We start from the raw sequence: 22,253 nt of genomic DNA, 5'->3' as shown, positions 1-22,253 counted from the left end.
TGAGCGACCTCAGGGCCATCATGGCCCTCTTGTTTATTTTATTCAAGCCATTCCTGCCAATCATTGGTGTATAATGTACGTAGCATGTTCATTTTCTATTGAATGTTAATATTGAGACTTTAAGATCATTTTTTAATCAGCTGAAGAGTTTGTTTGCTTTTGGTATTAACGTCACATCGACTCAGTATCGCGACGTTCCAGCTTTACTGGTGGAGGAAGACCTCATGTGCCCTTCGGTGCATTATTTCAGGCACAAATTGGCACCTGAAGAGATATAATATGATAATACAAGCAAGAAACAAACTTTGTTTAAATTTTGTATTTGAAAATGTTTTACTTTTTTTAAACTTTGCCTTACTAACTAGAGATTAACTGCTTTAACACAACTATAATTAAATAAGAGTTTTTGTGTGTTGCAGGATCAGTTAAAGCATCTTGTTTCAAAGTTTGGTGGACGTTACATGGAAGAATTTGATAACACAGTTACACATGTAATAATGGAAACAAGTAAGCTTACTTTGGAACATTTGAGTAAACATGGTTAGCTTTCATTTTGTCCAGAAACCAATGTCAAAATCTAATTTATCTTTGCAGATGAATACAAAATTGTTAAAAACAGAGGCCTTAAACATTATATTACTTTATGACCATCAATAACTTCCTTTTATGTTGATCACAATGCTAATGTCTACTGCTTCAACAGTTTTGATAAGTTATAAGAGTTCCTGAATTAATACTCTATTTTAATAAAAAAAGTAGATTGTCAATATGCAGTAAAGAGTGCTTTCACGGTTTTAAAGACATGCTAGGGATGCTTACAAACATAAAGTAGAATAGAACAACATAGTAGATTTTAAAAAAATCTTGATTTTTAGAATAACAAATAAAAGAAATAAGGTTGATGACCCCCCAATTTTATTTTCTTTTGTGATCATGCCAAGTTGAGATAAATTTTATTTTGTAATTTTCATTTTGTCTATATTGTTTTCAACTCTCAACAGTTTATTAACAGTTTATAAACTAAAAGCACCTGCTTTAAATTTTAACTTTTACATTTAATTCATACAAGATTATCAATGTATGAACACAGTTTTACTTTGTTACATATGTAAATATTATAACAACAGTGTTTCAAGAAAATGATATTAGTTGATTGTTTTGGTTTTGCATGATAACTGGTGCAGGCTTCGCGAAACTGCTGAAACATTTGCCTGACATTCGGTCAGACAAACTTCAATTTTTGTCTGACCGAAAGAACTTTTGTCTGACCGAATTTGTTTTCCAAATATATGTATATGGTAATACCTTTGTGTTTTTTAAAGACATAGGAACTTTTAAAGATTTGCAACACAATTTTATTCTCTTAAATAAAACATCAGTTTATCCAGATTGATGGACTCTGTCTGGAAATTTAAACATTCATGATCAAAATCATCATCATCATATGATCTTTATAAAATTTATGACACAATGTACATTTCATCTTATTTTCTTCCTTGTTAAAAACCAACCACAAGCGGCCATTTTTCCATTTACCAACAAATTTTCTCGGCAGGCGCCTGGACTCGTATTTCTTTTGTTTCGCTTTTTTCCTTCATTAGATAATTTACGTTTTTTGCCTGGCGTAGCGCCAACGTAATAATTTAATAATGCAGTAACACCGATATTTTCTTCCGAGTACAAGATCATGGAAAGTTGTATGTATCTAGAATTTGATTGGACACTAAAAATGAAACGGCAAATCAAAACTCATTTTACATTTTTTTTATTCAAGGGAGAAAACTCGGTCTTGATCGGTCTTGGATATATCCCGGTATTCGTACCGGACATAAGGTCCGGAACTCGGAAAAAAATATCGGACCGGCCTGATTTTTGTCGGACATGTCCAACGGTCCGGCAACTTTCGCGAAGCCTGCTGGTGATACAGTAGAAAAAACTTTACAAGAAACGGTGAACTGTAAGATGACACAAGCCTAATAATTGACCATAGCAAATGCCCTGGAGTGGCAAATTTTTAACGTTGTGCATTTCTTAAGTTGAAGAACAGACAATGAAGATGTTTATGAGGTTTTTTTATCATTATTCAGAAGAAAGAGGCTGTCGCATTTGTTCACAGACATTAAAACTTTTCCTGGGGATTGCACACCACTGTTGGATACTTGATTATGAGTACATATATAAATCAATAGAAGCCGGATACTACCTACCTGAGGTAATACCTAAAATGAAGATAACCAGTTCTTTGTTCAGACATTACCAAAACTGAATATACGTGCATGTTCTTGTAAGGCCAAGTGTTATTTACAGATTTACAAACAGTTTCAGTTGGGAAGTTATAGAATCCTGTATATATTAACACAAACATTTATGTCAAGAATGTAACTGTTTAATGCAATTCACAAAAAAATCTCTTTTTTTCATATAGAATTTTTTTTAATGTTTAAAAAGGCATATTTTATTATTATTATTTTTTTTTTTGGTGTAACAAGTATTTTATGGGCATAGGATAAGAGAGATTGTTTGTTTTTTAGGATGAGTATGAAATTATGGGAAGTGAAGATATACCTAGTTGTTCAGGACCAGCTATATCTCGACAGACGATGACCCCTATTTTACGAGGGTACAGTTTTAAATTCAGTGGTGAGAGTAAAGATTTATCAAAAGGTATGCATTACATATTTGTTTTATAAGTTTATGATTCGTTTGTTTAGCAGACACCAATTTCATATAAAATAGTTGGTTTGCTTCAGATGCTTAAAAAAGATGATAAGGAAGATCTTGTCAAGTCATGACTACTGTTTTGTAAAATGTTTATTGTGAATAGAAATTTTGGTTTGCAAAGAGAATACTGCTTTTGTTTCTTTCACTAATTTGGTTAAAGCTACATTAAATGAATTTCTTAAAAACAGAAATAGCGACATTTAGTTAGTAAATTTGGTTTCATATCGACTCCAGATCTTATTATGGTGTCAAGGCAACCAAAATGAGTTTTATAAGCATAAACATCTGCGACCTCATTGTGGCGAAATCGTAATTTGCATGAGAAACTTCGCCTTCGGATCATCCGTACATCAATATTTAATCAACAAACATGGTTATAAGTAGCAGTCCTAATATAACGGAATATTTACGCATTGTAACGGTTGTTTTCATACAAATTTAATATTTTTATTAGATGATTACACTTCCCTGAACGCCATGCCAAGTGCACCGTGAAGCTAAAATGGTTAAAGTGTTTATGCACATAAAAATCTCGTATTTGCTGTGTTCTGTATAGCAACTATAGCACTGTGACGTAGCACATACATGAACTGATTATAGTCTTCATTTGCATGTTAAAATTCGTATACGAACTTTAGTGTTACCGTGGGGTTTTCCGTTTAAAATGGTAATTATGAACAATATTTGATGAGATTTACAACAATACTGTTAAAAAGGTTAATAAAACGGTAGAATGCTTGGTTATTAGGCCTACGGCAAACTATTTTTACATATTTATTTAATGTAACTTTAATTAAGGTCTTATGGGAAAATGTTGCATTTGAAATTTTAAAAGACTTCCATCAATTTAGCAATTCATTATCATATTTAGTCTTGTGTTCAATATACAGGCACTAAAGTATACTTCTATTCTATGAAATTTATTTTCAGATGTGGCTGAAGATATTGTGTTAGCACTTGGGGGACAGATAGGAGGAGGAGATGCTCAAACAATTTCCTTAGACGAGAATGGTTTGTTTCACTTTTATTTTTAAATTTTCCTACAATAACTGATTTGCTGAAAGTGCAAAAAAAGAAAGTACAGTTGAGAATGCCTTAACAATCTTCTGAATTAAATGACTCCCAGTCATGTGGGATGCTTTTTAGCTCGACTATTCGATAAGAATAAGTAGAGCTATTGCAGTCACCCGAGCGTCGGCGTCGGCGTAACCACTTATGTTAAAGTTTTTGTAATAGTTCAAATAATTTCAAAGTCCATTGACATATGGCTTTGAAACTTTGCACACTTGTTCACCATCATGACCCCAACCTGTAGACAGGAGGAGGTAACTCTATCAAGCATTTTGACAGAATTATGCCCCTTTTTCGACTTAGAATTTACGTTAAAGTTTTTGTAATAGTTCAAATATTTTCAAAGTCCATTGACATATGGCTTTGAAACTTTGCACACTTGTTCACCATCATGACCCCAACCTGTAGACAGGAGGAGGTAACTCTATCAAGCATTTTGACAGAATTATGCCCCTTTTTCGACTTAGAATTTACGTTAAAGTTTTTGTAATAGTTCAAATATTTTCAAAGTCCATTGACATATGGCTTTGAAACTTTGCACACTTGTTCACCATCATGACCCCAACCTGTAGACAGGAGGAGGTAACTCTATCAAGTATTTTGACAGAATTATGCCCCTTTTTCGACTTAGAATTTACGTTAAAGTTTTTGTAATAGTTTAAATATTTTCAAAGTCCATTGACATATGGCTTTGAAACTTTGCACACTTGTTCACCATCATGACCCCAACCTGTAGACAGGAGGAGGTAACTCTATCAAGCATTTTGACAGAATTATGCCCCTTTTTCGACTTAGAATTTACGTTAAAGTTTTTGTAATAGTTCAAATATTTTCAAAGTCCATAGACATATGGCTTTGAAACTTTGCACACTTGTTCAACATCATGACCCCAACCTGTAGACAGGAGGAGGTAACTCTATTAAGCATTTTGACAGAATTATGCCCCTTTTTTCGACTTAGAATTTACGTTAAAGTTTTTGTAATAGTTCAAATATTTTCAAAGTCCATTGACATATGGCTTTGAAACTTTGCACACTTGTTCACCATCATGACCCCAACCTGTAAACAGGAGGAGGTAACTCTATCAAGCATTTTGACAGAATTATGCCCCTTTTTCGACTTAGAATTTACGTTAAAGTTTTTGTAATAGTTCAAATATTTTCAAAGTCCATTGACATATGGCTTTAAAACTTTGCACACTTGTTCACCATCATGACCCCAACCTGTAAACAGGAGGAGGTAACTGTATCAGGCATTTTTTTTACTATCAAGCACTAAGAATAGTCGAGCATGCTGTCCTACCGACAGCTCTTGTTTATGCCCCTGACACAATTTGCTTTGAATTTAGTCTGATTTAAGCGACTCCCTGTCTTATGCGACAAGCGACCTTGAAATCAGACCCTCAGTTTACCTTTAAGACTGTTCTTAATGATTTGAGACCTTCCCCTGAATATTTTTACACAAAAAAGATTATGTTGGTTATCTCGCATGGCCTTTTTCGTCTTTGTAGTCAGTATCCGGCTGCCTCCTCAGGCTGAAATACTACCTTCTTTCCCCCTAAAAAAGTCTAAAATTCCCCTCCTGGTAAAGATTTCTACTATAAAATGAAAAATGAACAGAATAAAAACGTGTGACCTTTTTTCTTGATTCCCAAATTCGGTCTCTTCAAATAGTCTTGACTGTAAAGTGAAATGCTATGAAATGATAACTGAATATTGTTCAGTTTAGAACGCTTCTTCAGATAAATTTTTTTATCAACAAGTGTGGAGTGACTTCCTCAATTTATTTCATCAAAACTTTAATTTTTCCAAAAGTTCAGTATTTTGTTTATAGATAAATCATTTCAAATAATTGTCAAATTAAATGAAATGAGGTAGAAACTGAAATTTGCTGAAGATGAAATTCATATACATCAAGGAAACCCAACGATATTCTCAAAATATTGTTCAAATGATTCTGATCTGATGAACAAGATGGCCGCTTGAGCTAAAAATAGATTTTTTTTTAAAACTGTAAGGTAGATTTTGGTAAAACTACATTGGAATGATTCTTGCAAAGTCCAAAAGTTGTTCTGTTTATAAATTCTGGTCTGATGAACAAGATGGTTGCCAGGGATAAAAATAGAAAAACCTTTAAACGACACCTCCTTAACTCATTGGTAGATTTTGATGAAACTAGGGAAATTATCCTTGGATAGTTCCTTCCATAAATTGTTCAAATAATTCTCGATTATAAACTAGATGGAATCCAGAGCTATCAAATATATTTTGATAAAACTAACTTACTGTAGCCAATAATGTTGATTGTTCCTTGTCATTAAGAGCTATTATAATCAGGCCATCAAATAATTTTGTTTAATTTTGGTATAAAAAAGTGAGGTGAACATTTGTAACACATGTTTTATGTACATGTATTTAGGTTTAAAAGATTACACAAGATTTTTAACTTTCAGGAGGTCAGAACACTGTGTCCAGAGATTGGCTTTTTGACATGTTATGTTTCTACCAGTATTTGGAGCCAGAAAGTTACATTCATAAGAATTCTAGGTAACTAAGTGTCTTCTTTTAATCTAGGTTTGCAGCTTTGAATAAAGTAAGCGAAAAATGTAGATACACTTTGATGCATTTTACTTTCAACATCCATTTTCAGCTAAAAAGGTCAAGGTAATTTTGTGTGTGGATACATCTTGATAAGTTCTACCTCCCACACACAGAGTCAGGTTGGCAAGTCAAAGGTCAATGTCATTTGGAATTGTTAACATAAAAATGCAGCAAAGTGTGTTTTACCAGAATTTATTTTTTACACAATGATGAATTTATCTTCATACACAGATTTATAGTATGTTGTAAAATAGAGAAAATATGAAATCCCTGAAGACAGTCTAAAATGACATAAAGGCTCGGTTTGATTGAGCTGTTCATGGGCTGTAATGGAAAGTGCAAGAAACCGTCCACGCCCCCTAGCACCGGCTTTAGCAGACAAACTATCAAATACATTGTACTGCTTTTATTTACGTGAGGCAAAAGAAGACTTGCTTTCCTGTATTGCCCACTCATATTTTAGAGAAATGGAATCAAGCATTTTAAACAATAAGTGTCACTGCTAGGGTTTTTTTGCTTCTGACTCAATCATGATGAGCCCTCAACATTATTATTTGTAAATAGAAAGTAAGTCATCATTTGGAGACTTGACTACATTGTGTATTATAGTACAAAGAAGTACCAGTGTTTAAACGATTATCGTTTAGGTTCTTAGCGATCATGTAAACATTTACAAAAAAATGTAAACATGGGAGCCTTAATAGTTAATCAGCTTAAGTCCTCACAAAGAGGTGTTTGGCTTGAGTCCTACAAATCTTTGCTGAAGTCCTCACTGAATAAGCACTTGATCAACAGGCAAATTATTTTATGCACAAGTCCTCACAAAGTTAAGACAGGGAAAAAACTACATCTTAAAAGCATAAAATATACATACACAAATTAGTTTTAATTTTAAATAGCAGAAATTATTTTCAAGTGATATATATGCCAGTGTTTCGTCTACAGTTACTGTGCCTTTCTCAAATTTGTAAACCAAGAAGCAAACAAGTTAAATGACACATCTTTCAACAATGGGATAAAGACCAACCATAACCACATGAGCAGTTATTCCTATCCAAGTCCTCGATGAAAATCAGCAGTTTACAAAATATAAAAAAATAACCCTATCTAGTATCAAAATAAATGAAATGTTTGCTTCATGTAACAGTAGGTGGACAAATTGCAGTTGTTTTGAACTAATCTGTATTTGATACACCTTTGTTGTTCTTCTATAAATTCCTTAAAATCATGGCCAGAAAATGTGTATTTAACAAAAAATGGCAAATTAATTATCCTGCTTAGGTTGAAGATTGTGGCGATAAATGTGCAATAAATATGCTTGAAAAATGGGAAAACATGCGTAAATAGTGCTTAAAAAATCCTTAAATTTTGGCATTTATGTCTGTATGAACCCTGATTCATCTAGAAATGACTTTACATTTTCTGTTATTTTTTTTTTCAGTGACAGGAATACCTTTAAAGGTGAGGAACAATCAGAGATTGATACTGAACAATCTTTCACTCATAATATAGTCAACAGGAACATCATTTCCAAACAATTAGATACAGGTACAGAAGCAATGGATACACAGAACTTGTTAATTATGAACTTAAAGGCTCCGGAAGTACCAATAATAGGGACAGAAATCTTGGTTGCACAGAAATTGGTAGATTTAGATACAGAACAATTCGTTTCACCAATCTTGAGCACAGAAGAACAATATGATTTAGATACCGAACAATCTGTGAAACAGGAATTAGATGATGGGAACTTGAAGGCTAAAGAACAATTGGATATAAAAACAGAAAAATATTTTACTCAGAATATTGCAAGTATGAACTTGAATGCTAGAGAACAATCAAATACAGAAGGATCACAAGCACAGAATATGGATACTGAAAGTCATTTTGAGGAACAATCATTAACTGACACTGAACTGTCAGATGTATCAAATTTAGATAGCTCTTATTTTGATGACTCTAATGATGAAGATTATTTTCCATCACAAGTAAGTGAAAATGAATACGATTTCAGTGAAAGTGAAAGCACAATCTACCCTGTACAAAATTATGGCTTCAATAAAATTGTTATATCTCCTAAACATGACAACAATAACTGTGAAAGTGATGAATCAACAACACAAGTGCTAGACATTGACAAAGTAAACAATCCTATTCCAACCCTCTCTGTAAGAGACATACAATGTGATGAGACTGAAATAGGGGTTAATATAGAACATCAAACAGTAAAAATTGCTATAAGTAAAAAGACAAAAGATGGGAAAAGAGTTTGGGATAAAAAGCATGCTTGTACATATTGCAAAAAACAGTACCCAAAACTTGCTAGGCATTTAGAACAAGTTCATGCAAATGAAATAGATGTTCAAAGAGCATTAGCTTTCAATAAAAATTCCAAGGAAAGGAAAGAAGTCTGGAGGGAAATCATGAATAGGGGTGATTTTGAACATAATGTTGATGTTCTTGAGAAACAGCAAGGTGAAATAATACCATTTAAACGTCCATCTAGGCAAGTAGACGGACTAAAGTATGTACAATGTGCAACCTGTTTCGGAACATTTAGAAGCAGTGTGTTATGGAGACATGTCAAGAATAGTCATCCTGAAAGTGTTAAGAAAACAACAAAACTTAAAAAACATCACCAAGTGTCAAGTGCAGCTTTATTACCGGTGGCAGGTGTAGTTGCAGACAAATTTCGAGACTTCATATTGAACAGAATGGCAAATGATAAAGTATCATTAGTTGCCAGAAATGATAATGATATTGTCAGATTTGGACAAAAAATGTTTCAAAAGACTGCCACTAACCATCATCAGAACCAGTATGTTAGGCAAAAGATGAGAGAACTTGCAAGATTCCTTGTCTCTGTCAGAGCTATTGATAACACAGTGACAACATTAAGGGACTGCATTAACAGTATTAAATTTTCTGCATGTGTAAAGGCAGTTAAGGAATTGTGTGAATACAACGAAGATGATTTTACATTTAAGATACCTTCACTAGCAAAAAAAATTGGCCACTCCTTACATAAAGTAGCACGGCAAGTAAGGACTGAAGCAGCAAAGACGGGAGATGGTGAATTGAGAAGACAAGCAAAATCTTTTATTGAAGTCTACATAGAAGACTGGGAGACAGAAATAAGTCACTTTGCTCTTCAGACCCTGGAAACTGAAAAGTACAACAAGCCAAAAAGAATTCCATTGGCTCAAGACTTGAAAGCTTTAACAACTTACCTTAAAAAGGAAGCAGCAATTTTGTTGGACTTATTTGACTCAGATCAAGCCTCTGATACAGAATGGAGAGAACTCTGCAAAGTAACTCTTGCAGAAACTGTTCTTTTTAATAAAAGGAGATCAGGAGAAGCTGAGAGATTAGAAGTAAAACAATACTTAGATGGAATTCAGCATGGGAAAAACAGCCAAGAGGAGGTACTACAATCCCTTTCTCCTTTGGAGAAGAAACTATCTGAAATTGTCGATAGGATAGAAATTAGAGGCAAACGAGGAAGAAAAGTTGCAATATTAGTCCATCACAATTTAAGAAAGCAGCTTGACACTCTGGTAAAGAATCGAACTCTAGGCTGCATTGATGAAAGCAATAAGTATGTGTTTGCTAGACCAGGAGATGCTGAATTCCCAATGAGGGCTGCAGATGTTCTTAGGAAGTATGCAAATGAGTGTGGAGCTAAACAACCAGAACTTCTCAACTCTACCTCATTTCGGAAACATATAGCTGTCATTGTTCAGATGCTTAATTTAAAGGATAATGAACTAGATGTTTTAGCTGACTTCCTAGGTCATGACATTAGAGTTCACAGAGAGTTTTACAGGCTTCCACAAGACACAATGCAGGTAATGTTAGATTTTTAAAATTTAAATTAATCAGTATAATGATTGGTAATTGCAACCTTATTGTATTAAATATATTGTTCTACATTTATTAAACTTATTATTTATGTATATGATGAGGTCAAAAGGATTCAGTTTTGCTAAGTCCAGCTTATTGAGCATTAAAGCAATTCAGATCCTTGAAACAAAATTGTTAAGATTGTTCATTTATAGGTATGAAAGTTAAGGGTGTAACGGTTTACCGGTATACCGATATATTGCAATATGAAAAAATAAATTTCGAACCGCGGTACGATTTTTGGAAAACCGGTATTTTATAAAAATCATCATTTTCAATTAATTGCCTTCTAATTTTGTACAAATTCACATAATATCTTTAATTGGCAAATTTTGTTGGCGCCAACGTAAGATAAAAGTATCCGACAACTAGTACACTTAAAAGTCAATAAGCGGCCGCATAATTTACATAAGCGGCCCAGATGTGAAAGGTCACACGCGACTAGTTTTGTTTATCAAATTGTGTGACACTACTTTCTATTTATTCCTTACATTTTTATTAAGTTTCTACTAAAAATATACATATAATAATAATATATAAATGTTACTCCATCTTTACATCAAAACATATACACGACAATACGTATTGCAATATATTGCAATACGCTTCAGCAAAATGGCAATATATTGCAATACGGTTGTTGCTGTATTGTTACACCCTTAATGAAAGTGTTAATAGCTTTCAAGTTCTATAAGGTGACACATTAGAGACTTATAGTTTTACCCAATTGTAATGATAATGAGGGAAACTAAGAATAATATGCATGGCGTTCAAGTAACATGATATAACTAATCTATGAAATGTTGCGGTCATAATTATTTTGGTCTGATCTCCATGAAACTGGATAAGATAGTTTGTGCTAGAATCTGTTGTCAAAGATAAAATATTTGTCAAGTTTGTAAAAAAAAGATCACTCAACAATTGATGCATTGGAGACTTCAATATACTGCGGTTATAAAATATTGACCAAATGTTCATGAAGCATGTTTAATATATCTAAATGAGATCAAGATTATTTTGTCTGGTAAAAACTGTCAGTACGGCAAAGTGTCTTATTAGTTGTGTAATTATTAAGTGTTTTATAAGCTATTTACTAAAATCATTAGATTTTGAGAACATGCCATCAATTGATGTTGAAAGGAACCTATGTATTTTCTATTTAAATTGTTAAGAGATGAATACTGAAATGAATTACAGTTTAAGTGAAAAAAAAATCATTTTTTCAGGTCGCAAAAATCAGTAAAATACTTCTAGAGATGGAAAAAGGCAACATACAACAATATAAAGGAAAGAGCCTAGATGAAATCGAGTTTGATTTAGAAGGTATTTTTGTTTCTGGAATGTAGTTTCAATCAGTGTGAGGACTTGCACAGTGTTAGAAATAGTTTTTAAAGTTATCTTACTTTAACATGACACTCAATTTATAAGTTGCCCAACATTGAATGTTCCATTTTTCTTCATTATAAATTTAGGAATTATTCTCAAATTGCCCAAATTAATCTCTGCTGTGGACTTACACATCACAATGAATCAGTGTGAGGACTTGTACCCTCACAAGAGCTTTGCCAACTTATTGACATTTCTGCACATTCAAAATGAAGTCCTCAAAAAGGTGGGATTATAAAAGTCATATATTTGTAACCTAAGTATCATTGAAAATAAATTCAATCATCAGCACTTCTATGAATTTTGAGCTTACTCTTAGTAAATATCCTGCAAAATATTGTATTTCTTCACATTAATGAATTTGTATACAAGGTGCTGGTCATTTAACGCTTAAAAATTACTAACGTATCTGTTATATACCTAAGCACTATGACCAATTTACTTCATTAACCAGGTTTTCAAAGAAAACCGGGTTATTGTAATGCCGAAGTCAGCAGGCTGGCGGGCGTCAACTTTTGGTTTCCACTCAATAACTTTAGTTTGCTTTGGCCTATTGACACCAAACTTGGTGTGTAGGTAGCTTATATCAAGAGGCAGCTTGGATTGCTACCAGTGTCTGTGATCAAAGGTCACTGTTACTAAAAATAGAAATTCAGTTTCCGCTCAATAACTTGAGTTTGCTTTGGCCTATTGACACCAAAACTTGGTGTATGGGATAGCTTATATCATGAGGCAGCTTGGGATTGCTACCCAGATGTCTGTGATCTAGGTCAAGGTCACTGTTACTAAAAATAGAAATTCTGTTTCCCCTCAATAACTTGAGTTTGCTTTGGCCTATTGACACCAAACTTGGTGTATGGATAGCTTATATCAAGAGGCAGCTTTGGATTGCTACCCAGGTGTCTGTGATCAAGGTCAAGGTCACTGTTACTAAAAATAGAAATTCAGTTTCCTCTCAATAACTTGAGTTTGCTTTGGCCTATTGACACCAAACTTAATGAATGGGTAGCTTATATCATGAGGCAGGTTGGGATTGCTTCCCAGATGTCTGTGAATAAGGTTAATATATTTAGTTTTCATATTATAACTTGAGTTTGCTTTGACCTTTTGACACCAAACTTGCTGAGTGGCAGCTTTGAATTGCCACTTAGATATCTGGGAGCAAGGTCAAGGTAATTTGCTTACAATAGAATTTTCAGTATCTACTCAATAACTTCAGTGCACCTTGACCTATTGATTGCTGTCCCATCAAAACTTGGTCGTTGAAAACCTGGTTTTTGTCGCATTGCGGCGCTTCTTGTGTTTACATTGTTTCTGGAATGTAGTTTCAATCAGTGTGAGGACTTGCACAGTGTTAGAAATAGTTTTTAAAGTTATCTTACTTCAACATGACACTCAATTTATAAGTTGCCCAACATTGAATGTTCCATTTTTCTTCATTATAAATTTAGGAATTATTCTCAAATTGCCCAAATTAATCTCTGCTGTGGACTTACACATCACAATGAATCAGTGTGAGGACTTGTACCCTCACAAGAGCTTTGCCAACTTATTGACATTTCTGCACATTCAAAATGAAGTCCTCAAAAAGGTGGGATTATAAAGTCATATATTTGTAACCTAAGTATCATTGAAAATAAATTCAATCATCAGCACTTCTATGAATTTTGAGCTTACTCTTAGTAAATATCCTGCAAAATATTGTATTTCTTCACATTAATGAATTTGTATACAAAGTGCTGGTCATTTAACGCTTAAAAATTACTTAAGTATCTGTCATATACCTAAGCACTATGACCAATTTACTTCATGTTTACATTGTTTCTGGAATGCAGTTTCAATCAATGTGAGGACTTGCACAGTGTAAGAAATAGTTTTTATAGTTATCTTACTTCAACATGACACTCAATTTATAAGTTGCCCAACATTGAGTGTTCCATTTTTCTTCATTATAAATTTAGGAATTATTCTCAAATTGCCCAAATTAATCTCTGCTGTGGACTTACACATCACAATGAATCAGTGTGAGGACTTGTACCCTCACAAGAGCTTTGCCAACTTATTGACATTTCTGCACATTCAAAATGAAGTCCTCAAAAAGGTGGGATTATAAAGTCATATATTTGTAACCTAAGTATCATTGAAAATAAATTCAATCATCAGCACTTCTATGAATTTTGAGCTTACTCTTAGTAAATATCCTGCAAAATATTGTATTTCTTCACATTAATGAATTTGTATACAAAGTGCTAGTCATTTAACGCTTAAAAATTACTTACGTATCTGTTATATATCTAAGCCCTATGACCAATTTACTTCATGTTTACATGCACAATCGAGGCGTCTAAGGTCGTTGAATTCAAGCCCCATGCCACATGGCCCTCACTACTGTGGGTTTGAATCCCGACATTGACTTACAGTGATTTTTTTACCTCTGCATCCTGAGTCCAGGACTCATTGAATTTGCTGTGGATGCAAAGTTGCAAATAATGTGCATCTTTTGGATGCATACTTTTTCTGAGTAGGGAGTCCTGTCTGATAGGAATTTGGTAATAAATACCAAATTGTGTTAAAGTTATGTCTGCAAATCTTCTACAGATAAGAAATAATAATGTGCTATACTATAGATAAGCATAAAAATATTAAGAAAAATGAAGTTTTGATTAATCTCAAACTAAATTAATGGAAATAAACTTATTAAATTTATTTGACAGTTTTGAATAATTTCAGTATCAGAAACATTGTAATTAATGGAGAAATCAAATTCATTTTTTCTTCATTCCATTGTTTATATACCTTTCATATCACTAAAGCAATATTAAGCCTTGTAACTTAGATTTGTCGGCTAAATTTTGGGTCTCATAGATTTATAGCCAAGCGAGTCCTAGGGCCCACACTGATGAGTTTGTAAAAAAATCACTGACTTTGGAGTCTTTCATTTTAGGAAGCTATCCAGCTAGCTTATGGAATGTCAGTGGTTCTACTCAGGTGCCCGTATGTGCCTGAAAAAATGCAAAAAAACTCCATCACCAATATTTTCAGATTTATCTCCCCTTGAACTTAGAAGTTTCCTTAAAAAATATTATTTTTTACTGTTACCTATTTATTTCTGAAGGGATCAACTTCATACTTCGGATATATGTACCTTATCACCATCCACATCTTATGTGACAAGGTTCATAACTCTAGCACAAATATTGCAAGAATCATCTCCCCATCAGCTTAGATTTTTTTTACTAGAAAAATGTTATTTTTTACTTTAACTTTTTAGCTCACCTGTCACTTTGTGACAGGATGAGCTTTTGTGATCGCTTTTCGTCCGGCCGTCCGGCTTCCGTAAACTTTTACTTTAAATGACATCTCCTCAGAAACCACCAGGCCAATTTCATCCAAACTTCACAGGAATGTTCCTTTGGTGGTCACCTTTGAAAATTGTTCAAATAATTTCATTCCATGCAGAACTCTGGTTGCCATGGCAACCAAAAGAAAAAACTTTAAATATCTTCTTCTAAAAAACCCAAAGAGATATTTGGCATGAAACATCTTCTAGTGAGTGTCTACCAAGTTTGTTCAAAATTGGCCCTGTCCCAGGGGGTCATTGATTTTCCCATATGTATATAGTAAAAAATTAAAAAATCTTCTTTTAAAGAACCCAAAGAGCTAGAGCTAAGATATTTGGCATGAAACATCTTCTAATTGGTGTCTACCAAGTTTGTTCAAATAAAAGCCCTGGGGTCAAAATTGGCCCCGCCCCAGGGGATCATTAATTTTCCCTATATGAATATAGTAAAAACTTGAAAATCTTCTTTTAAAGAACCCAAAGAGCTAGAGCTAAGATATTTAGCATGAAGGATGTCTACCAAGTTTGTTCAAATAAGAGCCCTGGGTCAAATTTGCCCCGCCCCGGGGGACATTGATTTTCCTGATATGTGTATAGCAAAAACTTCAAAATCTTCTTCGAAAAAACCGGAATAGCTTGAGTTTAGATATTAAGCATTAAACATCTTCTAGTAAGTGTCTACAAATTTTGTTTAAATAAAAGCCCTGGGGTCATAACTGGCCCTGCCCAAGGGTGTCATTGTTTTTAGATATATGTGTTAAGAAAAAACTTAAAAAATCTTCTTTTTAAAAACCCAACAAGCTAGATCTTAGATGTTTAGCAGGAAACATCTTCTAATGGGTGTCTACCAAGTTTGTTCAAATAAAAGCCCTGGGGTTTAAACTGGCCCCGCTCCGGGGGGCCTTTATACAGGTGAGCGACTTCAGGGCCACAGGAGACAGCGAAGCTCGACTAATAAAATACTGGACGCAGTAAGGACAAAACTATGAAAGAAAAATCAATTATGTATAATTATGTATTAAGTTATAGTAAAAAAATAACATTTGTTAACATAAATTCCAAGATCAAGGCCTGGTGGTTTCTGAGGAGATGTCATTTAAAGTAAAAGTTTACGGAAGCCGGACGGCCGGACGAAAAGCGATCACAAAAGCTCATCCTGTCACAAAGTGACAGGTGAGCTAAAAAATTCTGTTTTGTTTTACCTAAACATACTTTGTGACTAATTTCAGGCTTTTCCCTTCTTTAAATGTTTTATTTGATAAATCATCCAATTATGATAAAGAAAATTGACGGCCATTTTAGTGGTCACTTTAAATGGCCATTTCAATGGTCAAGATCAAGTTTTTCAATTTGGTATCCACCTTTATCGGATTCAGCAAACCTTAAATAGGTAAAATACACCAAGATACCACTTGTACTACAAAATGCCTCTAGCATCTTATACCGGGCCAAACTCTCAAATTCAGTCCTGTCTAAAAGAGATATTGTAACTATTCTGATAGATTAAGTATCAACTTCTATATGATATGAAATGATATTATGTTGAAGAACCCTATTATTTGCTATATAACCATACTGTCAGGTCATTTATGGCACACTTACCTATAAATATTTGTTGTCAATAATACAAATTACTATCAACAATAAATTAGTGGAAGTTGCTTATTATTTTAAATACTGTGACAGGAAAACCAAGAAAAGCACCTTACATGGGCTTATTAAGTGTCAAGTGAAGCCTGACACATTCAAACATGAAAGAAAGAAAGTCATGAGCGGGAAATTATACATAAAAAAATCCCACGAAAAATCAGCACTTAAATATATAAGGCCAATTAGCACGAAGGAAAAGCAACGGCCGCTGTGGTGTAGTGGTTAGCATACTGGACCGGCAATCCAGAGACCCGTGGTTCGAGTCCTGGCTGCGGCGTGCTGATTTTTCGTGCGATTTATATATATACATATATATATGTGTGTGTGTGTGAATATAAAACCCTAATAGTTATATATGTTTACACTTCTTCAGAAACTCTAGAGCCAGAACAAGTAAGTGATGATGATGGTGATGAAAAAGACATAAATATGACCACACCAACAACAAGTAATACAACTATCCCTAAACCAACAAATGAGAGAGTAAAAATTTCTGGAAAACGTAAAATGTGGACATCATCAGAGGAAGCTTCGGTTAAAAAACATCTGGGAAAATTTTTATACCAAGATAAACTTCCCGGGAAGAACGAAATAGAGAAAATCAGAAAAGAAGATCCAATTCTTTCACAAAGACCATGGATCCAAATTAAAAGTTATATAAAAAACAAAAAAGTCTCTATGAAAAAAAAAACTAGAGAAGTAAATTTCACTTGTGGTTAATGAATTGAGTCGTTATCCCCCGCCAATGGAATTGGAAGGGGGATATTGTTTTGGCATTGTCCGTCCGTCCGTCCGAATTTCGTTTCCCGAATAGTTCTCTGCAACTATTTGTTGAAATTCAACGAAACTTTATGAGAATCATCAATATCAAGAGGAGATGCGCATATCATCAGCTTGTTCTGGTCAGACCCTTTAAATTAGAGTAAAGGCCCTTGATTAGTTATGCAATACGCATATAGAGTAAAAATCGTTTCCGGACTAGTTCTCTGCAACTACTGGCTTGAATTCAACGAAACTTTATGGGAATCATCAATATCAAGAGGAGATGCACATTTCATCAGCTTGTTCCTGTAAGACCCTTTAACTCAGAGTTATGGCTCTTGATTAGTTATGCAGTATGCATATAGATTAAAAATTGTTTCCGCACTACTTCTCTGCTACTTCTGGCTGTAATTCAATGAAACTTTATGGGAACCTTCAATACCAAGAGGAGATGAGCATATCATGCCTTGTTCCGGTCAGACACTTTAACTCAGAGTTTTGGCCATTGATTAGTTATGCAGTATGCATATAGAACAATATTCGTTTCTGGGCTACTTCTCTGCAACTTCTGGCTAGAATTCAATGTAACTTTATGGGAACATTCAATATCAAGAGGAGATGTGCATATCATCAGCTTGTTCAGGTCCGACCCATTAATTAAGAGTTATTGCCCTTGAATAGTTACACAGTATGCATATAGAGTAAAAATCGTTTCCGCCCTTCTTCTCTGCAACTACTGGCTGGAATTCAACAAAATTTTATGGTAACCTTCAATACCAAGAGGAGATGCGCATATCTTCAGCTTGTTCTAGTCAGATACTTTACCACATAGTTTTAGGCCTTGATTAGTTGTGCAGTAAGCATATAGAACAATATTCATTTCTGCGCTTGATAGATATATAAATAAAGCCTTATGTCTTCAGTTGTTGTGTTAGTAATAAACAGTACTCGGCGGGGGATATAAATTAAACGAATTTGCTTGTTAGTTCACAAAATGTGTTGTTCACAGGATTTTTTTTGCCCGAAATTCTTTCGGGCATACTATGTTATACCCCCTGGTGTCCGTCTGTCTGTCCATCCATCGGTCTGTTAGCAATTTGGTTTCCAGAGCATAACTTAAGTTCTATTTGGCCCACAATATTCAAACTTCATAGGATGATTGTCCATATTGGGTAGAACACCCATATCGGTTTTGGGGTCACAAGGTCAAAGGTCAAGGTCACTATTACCTTAACACAGAAAACGGTTTCCGGAGCATAACTTAAGTGCCATTTAGCCCACAAGATTCAAACTTCATAGGATGATTGTCCATATTTGGTAGAAGACCCCTATTGATTTTGGGGCCACACGGTCAAGGTCACTATTACCTTGACACTGAAAACGGTTTCCAGAGCATAATTTAAGTTCCATTTGGCCCACAATATTCAAACGTCATAGGATGATTGTCCATATTAGGTTAAAGCCCCTATTCATTTTGGGGTAATTTTATATGCCCTAATATATATCCATGGCGTCTTTCTGTCCGTCTCTTGTAGTAAAATTATTGAAGTCCCATGTCTTACAAATGCTTCATCCTTACTAAAAAAAGTCACTTTCGGGCATATAATGCTCCGCCTAGCGGTGCTCTTGTTTTTGTTGTGTGTAACCTCAATCTGGAATTAGCACAATTTTGTGCTTCATGTGAAATTTCTTGTAGGCAGGAGGTTTGTTACTCTGTTATAATTTTTTGTTTATGTAATACTGACATGACATGTATCATTGCCAAGTATATTTCTACAAAAGCTATCTAAATTATGAACCTGGCTCTACAATGGGCTGCTTACTTTATGTAGATTTAAAGTGACATTATGCTCATCCAAGGTGAGTGAAGGGTGAAGAACAAAATAAGTTTTCATTTTTGTCATAATTCCTTTTCACGTAACCAGTAAATAACTCACAGATCCAAACGAAATTTCTGTTAAAATCCATTAGTTTATAAAAAGAGTGGGGCAGTCTTTTTATATTTTAGGCAGATTTATAATTTTATCTTTAACATTTTCCAATATCAACTGTTGGTCCAACACCATTTTGACAATAAATTTTTTGAAATATAAAGTAAATTCAGCTCAACTTGACTTTGAAAATATGAGCATAATGTCACTTTAAAGTAAACATCTCTTAAAATTTAAATTAGACTATAGATATTTTGTTTGAAGCATCACGTTGTAAGTAATGTACTCGGGGGTTAAAATTAGCTGTACCCCATGGGTCATTCCTCTACTAAATTTAAAGAAATCAAAGTTGTGTATAAATTATGGCCAGTTATATGTTGGCGTGCCGTTAAAATCCAAACAAAACAAAAACAAATGAGCCGCGTCACGACAAAACCAACATAATGTGTTTGCGACCAGCGTGGATCCAGACCAGCCTGCGCATCCGCGCAGTCTGATCAGGATCCATGCTGTTCGCTAACAAACCCTATAGCAAGTAGAGAAACTGATAGCGAACAGCATGGATCCTGATCAGACTGCGCAGATGTGCAGGCTGGTCTGGATCCATGTTGGTCGCAAACCCATTATGTTGGTTTTGTCGTGATGCGGCTCAAATTAATTTATCACAATTTGTTTATATTCTATAGATTTTGATATACTATAACATGTATAGTAAACGTGTTAAGCATTGTTTGTGAAAAACTTAAATGTTTTCAAATATTTTATGAATTGTGCAGCTATACAAATAACTTACATTTGTTTGAAAATTTTGCAGTGTATCTCAGTTGCGCTATCCCTTGTTCTTTTGTAGTTTAACCCTTAATATTTTAAATGGACTTTCCCGTTTTTAAATCTGGACACAAGCATTGATCATTTTTAGGGAAAAATTGAGTATTAACTGAATGAATAGAGAACAGTGCAGACCATGATAAGTAGACATGGATGTGCCGGCTGATCTTGGTATGAACAGGTTGCATGGGTAGATTCTGTGGCCGACTGCAGGCTAAAGGTTAATTTGATTGCCTTTGTAAAAAGAAAAAGTGTTGCCCTTTCAAGTGGTAGATTTTTGTTATGATTAACCTATCTAAAATATCAAATGATTCATTCTTTATGAAAAATGCAATTGTTATCATGTTCAATTAGTGTTGATAAATACTTAATTAATGTCACGAAATATTTTGTTTCAAACAAGACATTTCATGGTCACCTGAGCACAACATGCTCATTTCATTATGTATATATCTAGCTCACCTGAGCATGCTCATAGTAAGCTATTATGATCCCCCAGTGTCTGTCCTTGTGAGATGTCATATTATTGCTTTAAAAAGCATCTCTAAAAACCAAGACTGCACATTAACTACACTATAGGAATAATCCTTGGGTGGCCCTTTTCAAAGTTGTTCAGTTGGTTCTCGTTTGTTACATATGTAGGTTAAGGGGGCCAGAAAAGAAATGTCAAAATGCATATTTAATGAATATTTTTGTCTGAAACTACATGCCCTGGGCTTTGATATTTGAAATCTATCATCGGAAGGTTCTTTACCAAAGTTGCCCTTAGTGCCAAAATTGGCCCTACCCCTAGGAGTCTTATTCGGGGTCATTTATTTTTGTTATGTACATGTCATATAACTCGATCTTTGATATTTGGTTTATGATATCTATAGGTCTTCTACAGCTGTTCAGATTTTGCCTCTAGTGTCCAAATTAGCCTTTCCCTGACCTTACCCTAAGGATAACTTCATTTTTTTAGACTTTAATAGATAAACACATTTAAGCCTTATTTTCTCTAACTTAAATGCACAAAGCTAAAATATTTGGCATGTGATATTGCTTAATGAACCACTGGAAAATGTATCTAAATCATGTCCGTCAGGTCAAAATTTCCCCTGCTCAAGGGGGGATGAGGGCATGATTATATTCACCGGCAAGGCAAAAAGGTATCTTCATGTCTAACTGTATCTAGAGCTTAAATATTGGATGATTGACATTGCCTTATGAGCTTATACAAAAGAAAATTATAATGCCGCATGAGTTAACATTGGCCTTGCCATAGGGGTCATTTGATTAATATAGAATTGTGTTAACTTGTTTCAATACATATTAAACTATAATAGGTAAACTTTATATATGGATTCACCTGGACAAGTAGTCATGACGAGTAGATGACCCCTATTGATTTTGAGGTCACCAGGTCAAAGGTCAAGGTCACAGGGGCCTTGACTTCAAAAAGCTTGTCCCCCCAAAAACTTAAGATTCCTTTGACCCACTGTCTTCATATTTGGCATGGAGGTTAGTCATGACGAGTAGATGACCCCTATTGATTTTGAGGCCACCAGGTCAAAGGTCAAGGTCACAGGGGCCTTGACTTCAAAAAGCTTGTCCTCCCAAAAACTTAAGATTCCTTTGACCCACTGTCTTCATATTTGGCATGGAGGTTAGTCATGACGAGTAGATGACCCCTATTGATTTTGAGGCCACCAGGTCAAAGGTCAAGGTCACAGGGGCTTTGACTTCAAAAAGGTTGTCCGTCCAATAACTTAAGATTCCTTTGACCCACAGTCTTCATATTTGGCGTGGAGGTTAGTCATGATGAGTAGATGACCCGTATTGATTTTGAGGTCACCAGGTCAAAGGTCAAGGTCACAGGTGCATTGACTTCAAAAAGCTTGTCCGCCCAATAACTTAAGATTCCTTTGACCCACAGTCTTCATATTTGGCATGGAGGTTAGTCATGACGATTAGATGACCCCTATTGATTTTGAGGCCACCAGGTCAAAGGTCAAGGTCACAGGGGCCTTGACTTCAAAAAGGTTGTCCGTCCAATATCTTAAGATTCCTATGACCCACAGT

General features: G+C 34.5%; 1 protein-coding gene and 1 non-coding gene across 4 annotated transcripts in view; both read left to right on the top strand.

Annotated features, from left to right (window-relative positions):
• Nucleotides 1-22,246, top strand: part of LOC132745869 (uncharacterized) — a 43,529-nt gene extending 21,283 nt beyond the window's left edge. For all 3 annotated transcript variants that reach the window (XM_060734871.1, XM_060734872.1, XM_060734873.1), the window contains 8 exons: nt 420-507; nt 2,088-2,212; nt 2,532-2,664; nt 3,652-3,732; nt 6,245-6,338; nt 7,834-10,240; nt 11,522-11,618; nt 17,045-22,246. In XM_060734871.1, the coding sequence (XP_060590854.1) occupies nt 420-507; nt 2,088-2,212; nt 2,532-2,664; nt 3,652-3,732; nt 6,245-6,338; nt 7,834-10,240; nt 11,522-11,618; nt 17,045-17,391 (3,372 nt within the window). In that variant the 3' untranslated portion in view covers nt 17,392-22,246. The remainder of the gene's footprint in view (nt 1-419; nt 508-2,087; nt 2,213-2,531; nt 2,665-3,651; nt 3,733-6,244; nt 6,339-7,833; nt 10,241-11,521; nt 11,619-17,044) is intronic.
• Nucleotides 16,876-16,948, top strand: Trnaa-ggc (transfer RNA alanine (anticodon GGC)). Its single transcript has one exon. It is a non-coding gene; the product is annotated as a tRNA-Ala (tRNA).
• Nucleotides 22,247-22,253: the final 7 nt, after the last annotated feature.

This window comes from Ruditapes philippinarum, unplaced genomic scaffold (assembly GCF_026571515.1).
Source record: "Ruditapes philippinarum isolate M1 unplaced genomic scaffold, ASM2657151v2 ctg441_1_1_1_1, whole genome shotgun sequence".
Taxonomy (NCBI): domain Eukaryota; kingdom Metazoa; phylum Mollusca; class Bivalvia; order Venerida; family Veneridae; genus Ruditapes; species Ruditapes philippinarum.
This window is presented reverse-complemented; position numbering and strand designations above follow the sequence as displayed.